This window comes from Salmo salar, chromosome 05 (assembly GCF_965601325.2).
Source record: "Salmo salar chromosome 05, fSalSal1, whole genome shotgun sequence".
NCBI classification, from domain to species: Eukaryota; Metazoa; Chordata; class Actinopteri; order Salmoniformes; family Salmonidae; genus Salmo; species Salmo salar.
The window spans coordinates 62,739,257-62,759,445 of record NC_138295.1 but is presented as its reverse complement, the minus strand read 5'-3'; the positions used below and the strand labels follow the sequence as shown (position 1 = coordinate 62,759,445).

Genomic DNA, 20,189 nt, shown 5'->3' with positions numbered 1-20,189 from the left:
GTCTCCCTCCTGGATACGCACCACGTGGTATGCGCTCATGAGATCCAGTTTTGTGAAGAAGTGCGCCCCGTGCATTGACTCAATCACCGTGGCGATAAGAGGTAGCGGGTAACTGTACCTCACTGTGATTTGATTGAGACCTCGATAATCAATGCACGGCGCAAACCTCCATCCTTCTTCTTCACAAAAAAGAAACACGAGGAGACGGGTGATGTGGATGACCAAATGTAACCCTGACGCAGGGATTCGGAGACATATGTCTCCATAGCCACCGTCTCCGCTTGCGACAGGGGATACACGTGACTCCTGGGAAGTGCAGCGTCTACCAGGAGATTTATCGGACAATCCCCCTGTCGATGGGGTGGTAATTGAGTCGCCTTCTTCTTACAGAAGGCGAGAGCCAAATCGGCATATTCTGGAGGGTTGCGCACGGTGGAGTCCTGGTCTGGACTTTCCACCGTGGTAGCACCAACGGAAACCCCTACACACCTCCCCGAGCACTCTCGCGACTACCCCGTGAGAGCCCCCTGTTGCCATGAAATAGAGGGGTTATGATGAGCCAACCAGGGAAGGCCCAGTACCACAGGAAACGCAGGAGAGTCAATGAGAAAGAGACTGATTCTCTCATTGTGACTCCCCTGCGTCACCATGGCCAGGGAGATAGTGGCTTCCCTGATTAGCCCGGACCCCAATGGTCGACTATCCAGAGCGTGAACTGGGAAAGGTCTAGCCACGGGGATAATGGGGATCATAAGACTACGAGCGAGTGCTCTGTCAATAAAATTCCCAGCTGCGCCTGAATCGACTAGCGCCTTATGCTGGGAATGCAGGGAAAAATCAGGAAAACAAACAGGTGCAAACAGTTGGACTCTGGATGAGAGTGGTGCAGACTCACCTGGGGTGACGCCAGATTGCCCTGCCTGCTGACTCGACTCCCAGAGGGACCAACCCGCCACCGACCAGCAGTGTGTCCTCTGCGGCCACAGATGGTGCACGAACTGGAACCCCCTCCGATCTTCCTACGCACCGCCCCTCCCAGCTCCATAGGTTCAGGAGAGGGGGTGCGAGGGGATGGAACCACCAGACCCCGATCTGAACGTCCGCGGGTAGCCAGCAGGTTGTCCAGCCGGATGGACAGGTCCACCAGCTGATCTAACGTGAGGGTGGTGTCTCTGCAGGCCAACTCCCGACGGACGTCCTCGCGCAGACTGCAACGGTAGTGGTCAATCAGGGCCCTGTCGTTCCATCCCGCGCCGGCAGCCAGGGTCCTAAACTCTAGGGCAAACTCCTGGGCGCTCCTCGTCTCCTGCCTCAGCTGGAGGAGGCGCTCACCCGCCGCTCTACCCTTGGGCGGAAACGGCGGGTGAACTCGGTGAAGTCCTCCAACGCCGCTTCTCCTTCCCCCATACGGCGTTGGCCCACTCCAGAGCTCTCCCTGTGAAGCACAAGATGAGGGCGGACAACCTCTCCCTTCCCGAGGGAGCTGGGTAAACGGTGCCTAGGTATAGGTCCAGCTGTAACAGGAAACCCTGGCACTGTGCCGAAGTTCCATCATACTCCCCGGGAAGGGCGAGACGCATCCCACTTGGACCAGTTGCAGAAGGAGTGAGTAGTGGAGGTTCGGGTTGCGTTGTTGAACGCGCTGGTGGACCTCCCTGTCTCTCCCAACGGTCCAGGGTCTGGAAAACTTGATCCATGATGGCGCCGAGCTGGTAGATTATGTTCGCTTGCTCCTGGATGCGCTCCTCGACCCCTATACCAGGGGCACCTGCTTCTGCTGACCCCATAGTCAGGTCAGAAATTATGTCAGGGGTGCGTAGCTGGTGGCATGGAAGTCAAACGCAGGAGAGAAGAACTTGGTAAATAGCCGGAGCCGTTTAATGTACATAACTACCGGCATACAAAAATAACAAAACACATAGGCAACAAAACGCGTATCGCACCAGTCACATAAAACACACTTACTTACATGGGGAACAGCCTACTGCTTTAAATGATCTAATACATTCAATCAATCAATGTGTGGTATGTTATTTGTCTATAACATTAGACATGCCCATTTTATGTTTAGGTTTTCAATATATCACAAACTGTTTCTGCATTTTACAGTAAGTTATACTGTGTTCCTTGCCAGATTGTGTCGGTGTACAACGGCTCTCAGAAAAAGCTGAGGGCCTTGCCTGGGATGGACATCCAGTGGCCAGGGGGCGCTGCTCCTTTAGATGTGCCCGTCTGTGGCTTCAAGAACGACAACCCAGCCTGCCTCGCACGTCAGTGGACTCCGTCTCTCTCACTCACTTTTGTATACACTGCCCCCCATAAAATGTCTTAGTTTGCATGACGTAGCAGAAGTTATAGTAGTCATAACCAGTCAAAACAGCTTACGATGACTGACTACACTGTCATGCAGTGGCTGTATTGAAGGAAACCAGGGAACCATAAAACATTTTCCCCTGTCTCTTTTTCCAGGAACCATCACAATCCACCAGATGGTAACAATTGTGGTGTTCTTCATCATTATCATCATCCTCACCATTACTGTCTTCATATACAGGTGAGTGTAGACAGGCCAGTTCACGCTCAATCAGCAAGTATGCACAGGGCCTAGAATCTACGGGAAGAGTTTTATGTTATTACATTTATAGCATTGTTCACATATCTAAAAGAGCAATCTATCATCTCTCTCTCTCTCTCTCTCTCTCTCTCTTTTGCACACACAGGAAGCTGAAGCTTGAAAATGAGCTGGTGGCTCAGCTGTGGAGGGTCTCCTGGGAGGATATTCAGATGAGCAACATGGAGAAAGTGCTGCGAAGCGCAGGCAGCAAGCTCACTCTGTCCCTGGTGAGTCCACACTCACATGCACGCTTGCAACGACACACACATTTCACAATACACACAGTCTTGCACAAAACTGATCCCATCCCACCTTTCACTTTATTTACAGAGGGGCTCCAACTACGGCTCCCTATTAACAGGAGATGGAAACTTTCAGGTGTTTGCCAAGACAGGCTACTACAAGGTAAGTAGGGTGTGTGTGTGTGTATGAGTGTGTGTGTGTGTGTGTGTGTGTGTGTGTGTGTGTGTGTGTGTGTGTGTGCGTGCGTGCGTGCGTGCATGAAAGAAAGTAACCTTTTAATGTCAACTGGATTGAATGCATAATGTTTTCTCTGTCTTTCAGGCGAATATTGTGGCCATCAAATACATCAACAGAAAACGCATTGAGCTCACCAGAAACGTGCTGTTTGAACTGAAACATGTGAGTCCTCATGAGGTTGTAGTGTGACGTGTGTATACTCCAGAATGCATATGTGCATCAGAGAATAGCGCTGTCCCTAAATGTGTAAGTTACATGGTGTCCTCCTTTCCTTCCCTCTCCAGATGCGTGATATTCAGAATGAGCACCTGACCCGCTTCATTGGAGCTTGCATCGACCCCCCCAACATCTGCATCATCACAGAGTACTGTCCTCGGGGTAGCCTACAGGTAGCCACCCCTCACCACTTCTCCACTATAAGATGGTCCACTGACCCATTACAAGTCTTTAGGAAACATTTTCCTTGTCTAAATGGTGTGTGTGTGTGTGTGTGTGTGTGTGTGTGTGTGTGTGTGTGTGTGTGTGTGTGTGTGTGTGCGTGCGTGCGTGCGTGCGTGCGTGCGTGCGTGCGTGCGTGCGTGCGTGCGTGCTTCATCCTTCAGGACATCATGGAAAACGAGAGCATCACACTGGATTGGATGTTCAGATACTCTTTAATCAATGACATTGTCAAGGTAACCACTGCTCTACACACTCTCCAGCTTATCTTTCCATATGTCAACTTCAATTGACTTCAGAAAACACATTTGCATCATTCAACAAGTGAACGTCCATATGCTTTGCCAAACATTTTTAGACTAAAGCTGAATATAAATAACTAATTTATATATAATCTCTCCTTTTGACTACCCCTCTCTTCTCTTTCTACATTTTACCCTCTATCCCTACCTCCCTCCCCTTCTCCTTACCAGGGCATGGCTTTCCTCCACAACAGTGTCATCGTCTCCCACGGCAACCTGAAGTCGTCCAACTGCGTGGTGGATAACCGCTTTGTGCTGAAGATCACTGACTACGGCCTGTCCAGCTTCCGCACCGAGAGCAACACAGACGACGCCCATGCTTACTATGCCCGTTAGTCACCTGGCTCTGCAGGAAATTGCCCTTTAGACACAGATCTAGGATCAGCTTAACCTGATCAAATCCTTAAGAGAGTGAAATACAAAACTGACCTTAGAACAGTGTCTGTAGGCAAATTGATTATGCGTTTAGTCAATTTATCCATCTATGTGTGTAGGGAAGCTGTGGATGGCCCCAGAGCTGCTGAGGTTGGAGAGTCCCCCTCCATGTGGCACACAGAAGGGAGACGTCTACAGCTTTGGCATCATTCTCCAAGAGGTGGCACTACGCCACGGAGCCTTCTATCTGGAGGGAGAGCCGCTCAGCCCCAAAGGTAACACACACATACACACACACGCACTCTCTCTTTCTACATGACAGACATTTGGGACCAATTTGATCCTATGTAACAAAATTTGAAAGTGTGTTTTTTACATTGGATAAAAGTAGAGATTCAGAGCGCGAAAGTTGTAGATAATACACTACAGTTGAGGAACAATGGGAAAGTAATTCTGCTTTGAAAGTTGATAAACTTGTAACCCCACTTTTGAGAAAATGGCTCTTGAATATTTTGGTACACCTACTTGAGAGCTCTTCTTTGTCTAAACCCATTCAGGATCGTTCACAACCTCTTAAGCCTTAGCCCCACCCATCTCTTTAAGGATTCACATGTGAGTCCATGTGCTAAACAGAGTGAGTAAGTTCCCAGACAACTGAGAACTTGGAAAAATACGAGGTGAAATCATGACGTCAGTCATCTTCAGGTCGAAAAGTCAGGGCTCTAGAAAGAGGCCCGAGTTCCTGAGTTTGAATTCTGAGTTGGATGACAGTTCAAAACGATTTTTCCTAGTCGGAGCTTGTTTTTTTTTCGAGTCCCAGGGTTATCTTGAACAGACTGAAGTTGGAAGTCTGAGATTTCCGAGTCCCCAGTTTTTGAACGCAGCAATAATCCCAACCCATACTACTAGCAATACAAACTGATTGTCATAGCTAGCCACCATGCATGAATCTCCAGGTAGCTAAAGCTAACCAACTAGGTTCAATGTTAGCTAGCTAGCTAACATTAGGTTATAACTAGCAATGCAAATAGATTTCGGAGATACAAATAATATTATGACACAGATCATACACGTAACGTTAGCTAGTGAGCCAGCCAGCTAACGTTAGCTAGCTAGCTAACACTACGCTTTAACTTAAAATGAAAATGACATTCTGACTAAATTTGAAATGTATAATATCTGAAAATGTATCTAGCTAGTGTAACGAGGGTTGTATGAAGGGGACCAAGGCGCAGCGTGTAGAGTGCTCATAATTACTTTAATGATGACACTTAAACAGAAAACAACAAAACGACAGCCAACAGTTCCGTCAGGTACTACTTACAAAATGGAAAACAACTACCCACACCAACACAAGAAAAACAGGCTGCCTAAGTATGGCTTCCAATCAGAGACAACGATAGAGAGCTGCCTCTGATTGGAAACCATACCTGGCCAAAACATAGAAAACAAAAACATAGAATGCCCACCCACCTATCACACCCTGACCTAACTAAACAGAGAAAACACATCTCTCCTAGGTCAGAGCGTGACAGTACCCCCCCCCCCCCCCCCCCCAAAGGTGCGGACTCCCGGCCACAAACCTGAACCTATTGGGGAGGGTCCGGGTGGGCATCCATATTTGGCGGCGGCTCTGGTTCCGGGCGTAGAACCCCCTCCGCCCACTGATCCCCCCGCTTCTGTGTGTCCGGAGGAACCAGACCGTGGGTTATCAGCGGAGGCTCTGAAACGCCAACCACCGCTGAAGACTCTGAGCTGCAGACCACCGCTGAAGACTCTGGGCTGCAGACCACCGCTGAAGACTCTGGGCTGCAGACCGCCGTTGAAGACTCCGTACTGAGGAGCGTCGCTGGGGGCTCCGGACTGGGGAGCGTCGCTGGAGGCTTCGGACTGGGGAGTGTCGCTGGAGGCGCCGGACTGGGGAGCGTCGCTGGAGGCTCCGTACTGGTGAGCGTCGCTGGAGGCTCCGTACTGGTGAGCGTCGCTGGAGGCTCTGTACTGGTGAGCGTCGCTGGAGGCTCTGGACTGAGGAGCATCGTTGGAGGCTCCGTACTGGTGAACGTCGCTGGAGGCTCTGGACTGAGAAGTGTCGCTGGAGGCTCCGGACGGAGGAGCGTCGCCGGAGGCTCCGGACTGGGAAGCGTCATTATCGGTTCCGGACTAGTGACCGCTGCTGCTGGCTCCATGCCATGGATCATCTCTACAGGTTCCGCGCCATGGATCATCACAGGAGGCTTCATACCATGGATGATCTCTACAGGTGCCGGGCCATGGGTTATTCCTACAGGCTTCGTGCCAGGGTTTATCCCTACAGGCTCCGGACCATTTATAATCCCTTCAGGTTTTTTGCCAATGATTATTTCTACAGGCTCCGGGCCATGGATTACCTCTAGAGGCTTCGTGCCATGGAACATCCCTACAAGCTCCGGGCCATGGATCATCACTAGAGGCTTCGTGCCATGGATCATCTCTATAGTTTCGGACTATCGTTTATCACTGGAGGCTTAGATCGTGGAGCTGAAACAGGTCTCACCGGACTAGGAAGACGCACTGAGGACCGAGTGCTCAAAGCAGGCACCGGCCGCACTGGGCTATGGAGGCGAATTGGAGGGAGAGTGCGAAGAGCAGGTACAGGACGTATTGGATTATGGAGGCGCACCGGAGGGAGAGCGCGATGAGCAGGCACAGGGCGTACTGGGCTACGGAGACGCACTGGAGAGAGAGCGCAAGAGGCAGGCACATGCTCACCACAATAAGCACGGGGAGTTGGCTCAGGTCTCAGTCCTGGCCCAGCCAAACTACCCGTGTGCCCCCCCCCAAAAAAAGATTTGGGGGTGCCTCCTGTTCTTCCCCGGTAGGCTCCGATATCTCTCTATTACTTGCCCCCAAGTCCAGTTTCTCCTTTCTATCCACTCCTCACTTGACCAGGTGTCCATTTCTGCCCGGGCACGCCGCTTGATCCAATCATGGTGGGTAGTTCTGTAACGAGGGTCATATGAAGAAGACCAAGGCGCACCGTGTAGAGTGCTCATAATTACTTTAATGATGACACTTAAACGGAAAACAACAAAACGACAGCCAACAGTTCCGTCAGGTACTACTTACAAAACGGAAAACAACTACCCACACCAACACAGGAAAAACAGGCTGCCTAAGTATGGCTTCCAATCAGAGACAACGATAGACAGCTGCCTCTGATTGGAAACCATACCTGGCCAAAACATAAAAAACAAAAACATAGAATGCCCACCCACCTATCACACCCTGACCTAACTAAACAGAGAAAACACAGCTCTCCTAGGTCAGAGCGTGACAGCTAGACTTTCTTACCCGTATACATGGATGAACGCTTCTCCCTCTCTGTAACCATTGCCATGGTTGCCCTTAGTTTGAAGATGTAATCCGGAGACAGGTGTTTTATACAATAGCTTTCTGTGTTCTCTTTTCGACTCCCGCTGCATATTTGCAATCAAACACTAGAATTCTCTCCATCTCCATAGCAATCATACTCTGCTACCACCGGGCATTCAACTTCTTCCATGACAACAACAATGTTGATCACTGTTTCTGAAGACTCTAGAATGTCTGGTTCAATTAAAATGTTTTTATCTAAATCAGGGATTTCCTCATCGTTTGATTCATTTTCAGAGTCAGAGAGAGTCAGCATGGCACGATCGTCCTCCAGACAGTGGAGAGCAGTAGCAATACTTCTGCAGTTCTTTATGATATCTTTCAAAAAAGCTGTGGTAGAAAGGATTACCTACACATACTGAACTGCTCATGTTATAGACAGAAGCATGCTACATGGCAGACCAATCCGAACTCATTGTTGTTATTCTGTCTCTCACTGTTCAAATAAACCTATCATTAAAATTATAGACTGATCATTTCTTACAGTGAGGGGGAAAAGTATTTCATCCCCTGCTGATTTTGTACGTTTGCCCACTGACAAAGAAATGATCAGTCTATAATTTTAATGGTAGGTTTATTTGAACAGTGAGAGACAGAATAACAACAAAAAAATCCAGAAAAACGCATGTCAAAAATGTTATAAATTGATTTGCATTTAAATGAGGGAAATAAGTATTTGACCCCCTCTCAATCAGAAAGATTTCTGGCTCCCAGGTGTCTTTTATACAGGTAACAAGCTGAGATTAGGAGCACACTCTTAAAGGGAGTGCTCCTAATCTCAGCTTGTTACCTGTATAAAAGACACCCGTCCACAGAAGCAATCAATCAATCAGATTCTAAACTCTCCACCATGGCCAAGACCAAAGAGCTCTCCAAGGATGTCAGGGACAAGATTGTAGACCTACACAAGGTTGGAATGGGCTACAAGACCATCGCCAAGCAGCTTGGTGAGAAGGTGACAACAGTTGGTGCGATTATTCGCAAATGGAAGAAACACAAAATAACTGTCAATCTCCCTCGGCCTGGGGCTCCATGCAAGATCTCACCTCGTGGAGTTGCAATGATCATGAGAACAATGAGGAATCAGCCCAGAACTACACGGGAGGATCTTGTCAATGATCTCAAGGCAGCTGGGACCATAGTCACCAAGAAAACAATTGGTAACACACTACGCAGCGAAGGACTGAAATCCTGCAGCGCCCGCAAGGTCCCCCTGCTCAAGAAAGCACATATACATGCCCGTCTGAAGTTTTCCAATGAACATCTGATTGATTCAGAGGACAACTGGGTGAAAGTGTTGTGGTCAGATGAGACCAAAATGGAGTTCTTTGGCATCAACTCAACTCGTCGTGTTTGAAGGAGGAGGAATGCTGCCTATGACCCCAAGAACACCATCCCCACCGTCAAACATGGAGGTGGAAAGATTATGCTTTGGTGGTGTTTTTCTGCTAAGGGGACAGGACAACTTCACCGCATTAAAGGGACGATGGACGGGGCCATGTACCGTCAAATCTTGGGTGAGAACCTCCTTATCTCAGCCAGGGCATTGAAAATGGGTTGTGGATGGGTATTCCAGCATGACAATGACCCAAAACACACAGCCAAGGCAACAAAGGAGTGGCTCAAGAAGAAGCACATTAAGGTCCTGGAGTGGCCTAGCCAGTCTCCAGACCTTAATCCCATATAAAATCTGTGGAGGGAGCTGAAGGTTCGAGTTGCCAAACGTCATCCTCGAAACCTTAATGACTTGGAGAAGATCTGGAAAGAGGAGTGGGATGTGTGCAAACCTGGTGGCCAACTACAAGAAACGTCTGACCTCTGTGAATGCCAACAAGGGTTTTGCCACCAAGTACAAAGTCATGTTTTGCAGAGGGGTCAAATACTTATTTCCCTCATTAAAATGCAAATCAATTTATACCATTTTTGACATGCGTTTTTCTGGATTTCTTTTTTTGTTATTCTGTTTCTCACTGTTCAAATAAACCTACCATTAAAATTCTAGACTGATCATTTCTCTGTCAGTGGGCACACGTACAAATTCAGCAGGGGATCAAATACTTTTTTCCCTCACTGTAAGAGCTCAGGGCCAGACCCAGATGCAGACACGGGAGGCAGATGGTTTGAGTGTTTGATATTTATTAGTTCCAAGAAGGGTAGGCAAGAGAATAGCCATGGACAGGCAAGGGTCAAAACCAGATCAGAGTCCAGAAGGTACAGAGTGGCAGGCAGGCTCGAGGTCAGGCAGGCAGACTGGTCAGGCAGGCGGGTATAGAGTCCAGAAAACAGGCAAGGGTCAAAACCAGGAGGACTAGCAAAAGAAAGAATAGCAAAAGCAGGAGCACGGGAAAAACACGCTGGTTGACTTGAAACAGACAAGACGAACTGGCACAGAGAGACAGGAAACACAGGGATAAATACACTGGGGAAAATAAGCTACACCTGGAGGGGGTGGAGACAATCACAAGGACAGGTGAAACAGATCAGGGCGTCACACTCTCGGCATGTCCAGCCCATCCATTATCTCAGCCAATCATGGCTAGCGGGAAGGTTCCTGTCTTTTCCCGTGGCTAAACCAACTAGGCTTGTAATTTATTCATATTTACAGATGGCAAACAAGTTTGTTATTAAGGCACATGAAAGTTCATTGTTCCAGAAGGCATTTCTGCCCAAAAACGCATTTTGATAAAAAATGTAAATGTTCATGTTCAAATGCCTCTCCTGTGAAGTAGTGACATGTGACATACTCCTAGTTTCCTGAAACTAGTCACATTTGTGCTCCCATACACTTTTGGTCATAAGCATGCTTATTTGCACATAAACACAGATGTATTATAAAAGAAAGAGAGAATACCATTGCTGCTGAGTAAATTATACCCCAGATTGTGTCCAAGATAAACAGTGTTTGTATGTTTCTTCCATCAAAAGCATAACAAACAAACCTAACAAGCCTCCTTCTCGTCAAGGCTCTGTGGTCTTTGCTGACTGCATTATCGCCAAGTAGCGATAAGGCAATTAGAGCAACTCAAAACAAAAGCTGTTATTCTGCACATTGCACCCGCAAGTCTGTTTACTCAGGAAAAGCTCTGTAGAAAACACAAACCTATCAAAAAACACATAACAGCTCCAGTGACTCAACAAAGCTACAGTATGTCGTTACATTTTACTCCATGTGAACTGTATTCTTTATATTTCAAGGTTCCTTCTTGACTCTACTCACAAAGAAACATGACATCAAATTCAACAAATGAAGTGTAGACGCCCAAATATTGACAACCCAATGTTCATTTCAGAGCTACTGACCAATATGCCACGACGTTAAAATGGAGACATGGAACAGTTTTGCAATTGCAGCCATTTGGCAACTTAAACTAGGGACAGTTCATGAATTTGTTGAATACGCTCCCAAAAGTGACATTTTTTGCCTCCTTTTCTATTTTCTCACTCAGCCCCTCTTGCACCCCACTTACCCTGAAGAGCCTACTCTAATGATATGGAGGACGAGAGCTAATGTACCTCTCTGATTTGTACTAAGGATAGTTAAGCCCACGCAAACACTTGTAGGGACAAACACACAGTCACATGCTTTATATAACACAGAAACATTATATTTGTTTACCTTCCACTGTACTGTTTTCTGTGTCGGCTTAGAGTAAAGCAACACAGTTTTAATAAAATATCAGATTATAAGTACATAGCTGCAACCAAGATATTTATTTTTCATTTGAGCAGGGGTGTGTGACTCTTTAGAACGTTTTTTATTATCACTCAAGATTTCAGATTAAATTGTAGTTAGTTTGGGAACAACAATCTGTCCTATCTTCCTTCTTTAGAAAACTGAAAAAGAAAGAGATTGGATTTCTTGCTATACAGATCAGCAATAACAGCTGTTGTTGTGTTCCAAGTCAAGTCCCCGTCACAACGTGTTGAGGAGAAAACCTTGCTGTCACCCATGTCTGCCAACCACTGCTCAGTGAATTAGTTTTTTTTTCAAAACCATAATTGCATGAAATTGTGCAAAGTTGTAGAAAATTTAACGTGATTGTGGTCGATTGCAAGAGTGGTGTACTGAGAGAGAAGCAAGTGTTTGCATTTGCTCATCAGAGTGTAACACTTTGTACTGGGAGACAGCAGCTGTTGTGTGACAGAAAGACAATGAACTGCCTTAGAACAGAGCATGCCATTTATGCCACTGAAACCACTTTATGGTCTTAACTCAATTAGGCTGCATGGACTGCTGTTGGGTCTGTGTGTGTGTGTGCGTGTGTGCTTAATTTTTTTAATGAATGAGGGCAGAAATAGGGGAATAGGGTGAGAAATGATGAAAGTGTGAACGAGAGGATAGAATAAATTGGGAGGGAGAGATAATGGAAAGATTGTGAAAGCATATGAACACAATGGAAAGGAAATTGGACTGGAATCTCTGAGAAGATGAAAGCAGAAGGAATGACACTAGATAAAAAAATATTACATTTCACCATCTATAGGAATGCTTTCTACACTCAGTGTAGAAAAATTAAGAATACCTTCCTAATATTGAGTTGCACCCCCCCCCCCCACACACACACACACACTTTTTCCCTCAGAACAGCCTCAATTTGTCGGGGCATGGACTCTAAAAGGTGTCGAAAGCATTCCACAGGGATGCTGGCCCATGTTGACTCCAATGCTTCCCACAGTTGTGTCAAATAGAGGTCTACCGATTAATCGGCATGATTTCAAGTTTTCATAACAATCGGTAATCAGCATTTTTGGGCGCCGATGATGGCCGATTACATTGCACTCCACGAGGAGACTGCGTGCAGGCTGACCACCTGTTACGCGAGTGCAGCAAGGAGCCAAGGTAAGTTGCTGGCTAGCATGAAACTTATCTTATAAAAAACAATCAATCTTAACATAATCACTAGTTAACTACACATGGTTGATGATATTACGATATTGATATGATGATGATATTACTCCCAGATCACTGCACCTGTACATAGCCCATCTATAATTTAGCCCAAACTACTACCTCTTCCCCTACTGTATTTATTTATTTTATTTATTATTTTGCTCCTTTGCACCATATTATTTATATTTTAACTTTGAACTTTCTTCAAATTATAATTCTACCATTCCAGTGTTTTACTTGCTATACTTTATTTACTTTGCCACCATGGCCTTTTTTTGCCTTTACCTCCCTTATCTCACATCATTTGCTCACATTGTATATAGTCTTATTTTTGTCTACTGTATCATTGATTGTATGTTGTTTTACTCCATGTGTAACTCTGTGTTTTTGTATGTTGTCGAACTGCTTTGCTTTATCTTGGCCAGGTCGCAATTGTAAATGAGAACTTGTTCTCAACTTGCCTACCTGGTTAAATAAAGGTGAAATAAAAAATAAATAAAATAAATTACTAGTTTAACTAGCTTGTCCTGCATTGCAAATAATCAATGCGGTGCCTGTAAATTTATCATCGAATCACAGCCTACTTCGCCAAACGGGTGACGATGTAAAAACCGCATTCGCAAAAAAAGCACTGTCGTTGCACCAATGTACCAAACCATAAACATCAATGCCTTTCTTAAAATCAATACACATGTATATTTTTTTTAACCTGCATATTTAGTTAAAAGAAATTCATGTTAGCAGGCAATATTAACTAGGGAAATTGTGTCTCTTCTCTTGCGTTCTGTGCAAGCAGAGTCAGGGTATATGCAGCAGTTTGGGCCACCTGGCTCGTTGCGAACTGTATGAAGACCATTTCTTCCTGACAAAGACCGTAATTAATTTACCAGAATTTTACATAATTATGACATAACATTGAAGGTTGTGCAATGTAACAGCAATATTTAGACTTATGGATGCCACCCGTTCAATAAAATACGGAACGGTTCTGTATTTCACTGAAAGAATAAACGTTTTGTTTTCTAAATGATAGTTTCCAGATTTGACCATATTAATGACCTAAGGCTCGTATTTCTGTGTGTTTATTATATTATAATTAAGTCAATGATTTGATATTTAATAGAGCAGTCTGACTGAGTGGTGGTAGGCAGCAGCGGGCTCGTAAGCATTCATTCAAACAGCACTTTCCTGCGTTTGCCAGCAGCTCTTCGCAATGCTTGAAGCACAGCGCTGTTTCTGACTTCAAGCCTATCAACTCCCGAGATTAGACTGGCAATACTATAGTGCCTATAAGAACATCATATAGTCAATGGTATATGAAATACAAATGGTATAGAGCGAAATAGTCCTATAATTCCTATAATAACTACAACCTAAAACTTCTTAACTGGGAATATTGAAGACTCATGTTAAAAGGAACCACCAGCTTTCATATGTTCTCATGGTCTGAGCAAGGAACTTAAATGTTAGCTTTTTTACATGGCACATTTTGCACTTTTACTTTCTTCTCCAACACTGTGTTTTTGCATTATTTAAACCAAATTGAACATGTTTCATTATTTATTTGAGACTAAATAGATTTTTATTTATGTATAATGTTAAGTTAAAATAAAAGTGTTCATTCAGTATTGTTGTAATTGTCATTATTACAAATATATATATATATAAAAATCGTACTATTAATCGGTATCGGCTATTTTTGGTCCTCCAATAATCGGTATCGGTATCGGCGTTGAAAAATCATAATCAGTTGACCTCTAGTGTCAAGTTGGCTGGATGTCTTTTGGGTGGTGTACCATTCTTGATACACATGGGAAACTGTTGAACGTGAAAAACCCAGCCACTGTTGCAGTTCTTGACACAAACCGGTGCTCCTGGCAACTACTACCATATCCCGTTCAAAGCCACTTAAATATTTTGTCTTGCCCATTCCCCCTCTGAATAGCACACATACACAATCCATGTCTCAATTGTTTCAAGTCTTACAAATAATTTTTTTACCTGTCTCCTCCTCTTCATCTACACTGATTGAAGTGGATTCAACTAGTGACATCAATAAGGGATTCACCTGGTCAGTCTATGTCATGGAAGGAGCGTAATGTTCTGTACACTCCCCCTTCTTCCTCTAGAAATCATGGACCGGGTGGCTCTGGGTGAGTGGCCGTGCCTGCGGCCTGCTGTCAACCCTCAGATCCACAGCCAGGAGCTGGGCCAACTCATGCAGCGCTGCTGGGCAGAAGAGCCCACTGAGAGGCCCGAGTTCAACCACATCAAACTGCTGCTACGCAAACAGAACAGGTGGGTGTAGGGGGGTGGAAGTGAGGAGAGTGTGTGTTCCATGATGCCATTAATGTCTGTGCGTTTCCACTCCAAAAAAAGAGTATGACTACAGTACCAGTCAAAAGTTTGGACGCACCTACTCATTCAAGGGTTTTTCTTTATTTTGACTATTTTCTACATTGTAGAAGAATAGCTAAGACATCAAGACTATGAAATAACACATATGGAATCATGTAGTAACCAAAAAAGTGTTTAAAAAAATCAAAATATATTTGAGATCCTTCAAAGTATCCACCCTTTGCCTTGATGACAGCTTTGCACACTTTTGGCATTCTCTCAACCAGCTTTTCCAACAGTCTTGAAGGAGTTCCCACATATGCTGAGCACTTGTTGGCTGCTTTTCCTTCACTCTGCGGTCCAACTCATCCCAAACCATCTCAATTGGGTTGAGTTGGGTGATTGTGGAGGTCAAGTCATCTGATGCAGCACTCCATCCCTCTCCTTCTTGGTAAAATAGCCCTTACACAGCCTGGAGGTGTTGGGTCATTGTACTGTTGAAAAACAAATGATAGTCCCACTAAGCGCAAACCAGATGGGATGGCATATCGCTGCAGAATGCTGTGGTAACCATGTTGGTTAAGTGTGCCTTGAATTCTAAATAAATCACTCACACTGTCACCAGCAAAGCACCCCCACACCATCACACCTCCTCCTCCATGCTTTAAGGTGGGAACCACACATGCGGAGATCATCCGTTCACCTACTCTGTGTCTCACAAAGACACTGTGGTTGGAACCAAAAATCTCAAATTTGGACTCATCAGACCAAAGGACAGATTTCCACCTGTCTAATGTCCATTGCTCGTGTTTGTTAGTCCAAACAAGTCTCTTCTTATTATTGGTGTCCTTTAGTAGTGGTTTCTTTGCAGCAATTCGACCATGAAGGCCTGATTCACGCAGTCTCCTCTGAACAGTTGATGTTGAGATGTGTCTGTTACCTGAACTCTGTGAAGCATTTATTTGGGAAGCAATATCTGAGGCTGGTAACTCTAATGAACTTATCCTCTACAGCAGAGGTAACTATGGGTGTTCTTTTCCTGTGGCGGTCCTCATGAGAGCCAGTTTCAATAATAGCGCTTGATGGTTTTTGCTACTGCACTTCAAGAAACTTTAAAAGTTCTTGAAATGTTCCTGATTGACTGGCCTTCATGTCTTAAAGTAATGATGAACTGTTGTTTCTCTTTGCTTATTTGAGCTGTTCTTGCCATAATATGGACTTGGTCTTTTACCAAATAGGGCTATGTTCTGTATACCACCCCTACCTTGTCACAACATAACTGATTGGCTCAAACGCATTAAGAAGGAAAGAAAGTCCACAAATTCCAAAACTTTTAACAAGGCACACCTGTTAATTGAAATGCATTCCAGGTGACTACCTCATGAAGCTGGTTGAGAGAATGCCAAGAGTGTGCAAAGCTGTCATTGAGGCAAAGGGTGGCTACTTTGAAGAACCTCAAATCTCAAATATATTTTGATTTGTTTAACACCTTTTTGGTTACTAGATGATTCCATATGTGTTATTTCATAGTTTTGATGTCTTCACTATTATTCTACAATGTAGAAAATAGTAAAAAATAAAGAAAAACCCTTGAATGAGTAGGTGTGTCCAAACTTTAGACTGGTATTGTATATGTGTGTGTGTGTGTGTGTGCGTGTGCGTGTGTATGTAGGGAGTGCAGCACTAACATCCTGGATAACCTGCTGTCCCGTATGGAGCAGTATGCTAACAACCTGGAGGAGCTGGTGGAGGAGAGAACCCAGGCCTACCACGAAGAGAAACGCAAGGCTGAGGCCCTGCTCTACCAGATACTACCACAGTGAGTCTCTGCTATACACACACAAACACAAACACATACACAGTGAGTCAATGCGTTACACACACACTGTGAGTAATGTTAATGTCTGTACCTGCAGTTCAGTGGCGGAGCAGCTAAAGAGAGGGGAGACGGTACAGGCTGAGGCCTTTGATTCAGTCACCATCTACTTCAGTGACATTGTGGGCTTCACAGCCATATCAGCTGAGAGCACACCTATGCAGGTGAGAGAGCACAATCACATTGTGACACTACTCCCACAGGTGTGACAAGTTACAAAGATAGACTTTACAAGGGAGGCCATAGTCAAACCAAACAATTCCTATTCTGCTTTAAAAAATGTTTGCCTCTTTAGGTTGTGACCCTGCTCAATGACCTCTACACCTGTTTCGATGCCATCATTGACAACTTTGATGTTTACAAGGTAACATTATATTTCTCATCAATGTGCAGATGAAGGAAAGGAAAAGAGGAGATGAAGCCTCTATTGAGATCCTCCATTAGGACACACTGACCTCCCTACCCCTGCTGTTTCTGTGGCGCCCCCAGGTGGAGACCATCGGCGATGCCTACATGGTGGTGTCCGGCTTGCCGGTGAGGAACGGGAAGCTACACGGCCGAGAGATCGCCCGCATGGCCCTGGCTCTGCTCAACGCCGTACGCACCTTCAAAATCCGACACCGGCCTGACCAGCAGCTCAAACTACGCATCGGCATCCACAGCGGTGAGCGGCACGCGATGGTCACATACTAGCAGACACAGTGATGATATTGACCAATTTCAGTTGTGTGATTGACCAATTCACTCCACTCTATATTCAGGCCCTGTGTGTGCAGGAGTGGTGGGGCTGAAGATGCCACGGTACTGTCTGTTTGGAGACACAGTCAACACCTCTTCACGACTGGAGTCCAATGGTGAAGGTAAGCCACAGAGTAGTCATACAACATGTGGGTTTTAAATCTGGGACTCAAGTTCCACAGATCTGCTGGTTTTCATATCTCTGTGGTAGGTAATTGACTAATTAATGATTGCTCTCCTCAACTTCTCCCGCACAGCGCTGAAGATCCATGTGTCTGCAGCCACACGTGACGTCCTGCAGGAGTTCAACTGCTTCCAGCTGGAGCTGAGAGGAGATGTGGAGATGAAGGGGAAGGGGAAAATGACCACCTACTGGCTACTGGGAGAGAGCAAGAGCAACGAGTCAACGAGCTAAGAGGACGAGCCAAGGGATGGAGGGAGGAAGGTCATGAATGAAGAAGTGGTGGAGGCAAACGTGAGCAAATAATGGGAACCACTGGTTTGAAGTGCTGGAGCAAGTAATCAAATGAAGAGGCCCGGTGAATGAATGAGGTGGGGAGGGGGGAGGTAGATGAGGAAGAGGACAAGGAAGGAGGAGAAGGAGGATGTGGAGAACGTTCTTCACTTCAGCCGTCCTGCACTCGAACATCTAGATTCTAAGGACATATCGAAAGCTACATGCTCTGAGAGTGTGTGTGTGATGTTCTGTGTATACGTTTTTCCAGTTTTATTTCTATGTTGGAGGTTTTGGATGCAACACTGATGGTATTTTAGATCGGTAAAAAAAAATTGGTTCACAAACAAACAGGAGGTTGTGGATATTGCTACCTGGTGGTCACATTATGTAACTGTTTTTTGAATTCATGTCTTTTATGAGTACACAGTATCCCACTGGGCACAGACGTCAGTTCAATGTCTAGTTTTCATTTAAATTTGGTTGAGTTGTCAACTACTGTGAATTCAACGTGAAATAAACAACAAATATCACTGTCATTGGATTTAGGTTAAGAGTTGGGTGAAAAAAATACGAAATGCCCTTACGTTGATGACTTTTTTGCAAATCCAATTAGTTTTCCACGTTGACTCAACATCATCACATACATTTTCGGGGTTGAAATGACATAGAAATTACGTTCAAACTTCTTTTACCCAGTGGGATATATAATTTGATTAATTTCCACTGTAGTCTTTGTGATTATGTATCCCCAGACACCAACCACAATAACTGAGCCTACTCTTGAGTTAAAATGACTTGTTTGATGTGTGGGTGTGCGTGTGTCTAATGTCTCATCAGTGTATATGATTTGTCCGTTTACAGTCATATCGGTCTTATTATTTTGTATAATACAGATGTTTATTTCTCAATAGATTACTTTTCTATTGCCTAAAGGGCAATTCACAGAAATGCACTTAAGATAAAGTCAAGCATCCCACTTCTTCGGCACCATATACAGTTTCATTATTTTCACTGAAGTGTACGATTGCCTATGAATCTGTTTAATAAGATTCAGTTTAATGCATTATTGTTGTTAGTGAAAACATACAGCTGAGCTTACATCATACACATCATACACATATGCCATGGCCGTCTCAGTCACCAGATCTCGACCCAATTTAATACTTATGGGATATTCTGGTGCGTTTTTCACCACCATCAACAAAATACCAAATGATGGATTTTCTCGTGGAAGAATGTTCTCGCACTTGTAGAATTTATGCTAAGGTATATTGAAGCTATTCTGGTTCAACGTCCTAGTAAGCAACTTTACGTTGGTGTTTCCTTTATTTTGTCAGTTACCTGTATTCAACAGTAATTGAAGACGGGTAACTGTTTTCTGCTGGAAAGACAGGCTCTTGACAGAGGATAGTTTTATGAAAATTGTGGATGGACAGCTGGACACACACTGGCTCCTAATTTCCTAAATGGATTTGTCTGAACTGCTACTCTGAAAACACCCTGGAATAAAAATTAAAAGGTCACCAGGGAACTTTTAGAAAGGGTTCACACTGAGAACCTCTATAACTTTGCAATAATTAACCGCGACGAAAGGATTAAATTAATTCTGGGGTAGATGTGTATAAAGGACGAAATGAATTCTGGGGTAGATGTGTATAAAGGACTAAATGAATTCTGGGATAGATGTGTATAAAGGACTAAATTAATTATGGGGTAGATGTGTATAAAGGACTAAATTAATTCTGAGGTAGATGTGTATAAAGTTCAATATTTTGGTTTGGTGTTCACAGTAACCTTTGAGTTTGAGAGTCATGGAGAATGGTATTGTTTTTTGCGTCTCAAGCCAACAGTGTTCATCATCTGTTGAGAGGTGTTGAACAGATCAATACTGTCTGTAAGACCTCATAAATCAGCCTGTCAACATGTATTTTCATCTCGTGTTTTCTGTTTGAATCAGTAAATATGGTATAAGTGTTTTAGTTCTGTGTGTCCCTATCAGTGGTGGGGTGTATGTAAGTGTATTCACTATTCAGAGCATGTGAGTGACAGGAGGTGTAACGACTGCCGTGAGAGAGAGTGGACCAAAACGCAGCGGAGTTAGTGTTCATCATATTTAATTATTAAACGGAACACTATACAACTACAAAATAAGAAACTGACAGCCAAACAGTCCTGTCAGATGAAACACAATGACAGAAACAATTACCCACAAAACCCCAATGGAAAAACATGCACTTATGTGTGACTCCCAATCAACAACAACGAACTTC

At 44.7% G+C, this 20,189-nt stretch overlaps 1 protein-coding gene across 1 annotated transcript in view; it reads left to right on the top strand.

Moving 5' to 3' along the window:
• Positions 1-19,846, top strand: part of LOC106605459 (atrial natriuretic peptide receptor 1) — a 70,207-nt gene extending 50,361 nt beyond the window's left edge. The window contains exons 7-22 of the mRNA XM_014201144.3: positions 2,135-2,270; positions 2,470-2,554; positions 2,721-2,841; positions 2,945-3,019; positions 3,179-3,256; positions 3,379-3,483; positions 3,697-3,768; positions 4,006-4,165; positions 4,329-4,484; positions 14,641-14,809; positions 16,521-16,667; positions 16,765-16,888; positions 17,020-17,088; positions 17,214-17,388; positions 17,486-17,584; positions 17,720-19,846. Of these exons, the coding sequence (XP_014056619.1) occupies positions 2,135-2,270; positions 2,470-2,554; positions 2,721-2,841; positions 2,945-3,019; positions 3,179-3,256; positions 3,379-3,483; positions 3,697-3,768; positions 4,006-4,165; positions 4,329-4,484; positions 14,641-14,809; positions 16,521-16,667; positions 16,765-16,888; positions 17,020-17,088; positions 17,214-17,388; positions 17,486-17,584; positions 17,720-17,877 (1,929 nt within the window). The 3' untranslated portion in view covers positions 17,878-19,846. The remainder of the gene's footprint in view (positions 1-2,134; positions 2,271-2,469; positions 2,555-2,720; positions 2,842-2,944; positions 3,020-3,178; positions 3,257-3,378; positions 3,484-3,696; positions 3,769-4,005; positions 4,166-4,328; positions 4,485-14,640; positions 14,810-16,520; positions 16,668-16,764; positions 16,889-17,019; positions 17,089-17,213; positions 17,389-17,485; positions 17,585-17,719) is intronic.
• Positions 19,847-20,189: the final 343 nt, after the last annotated feature.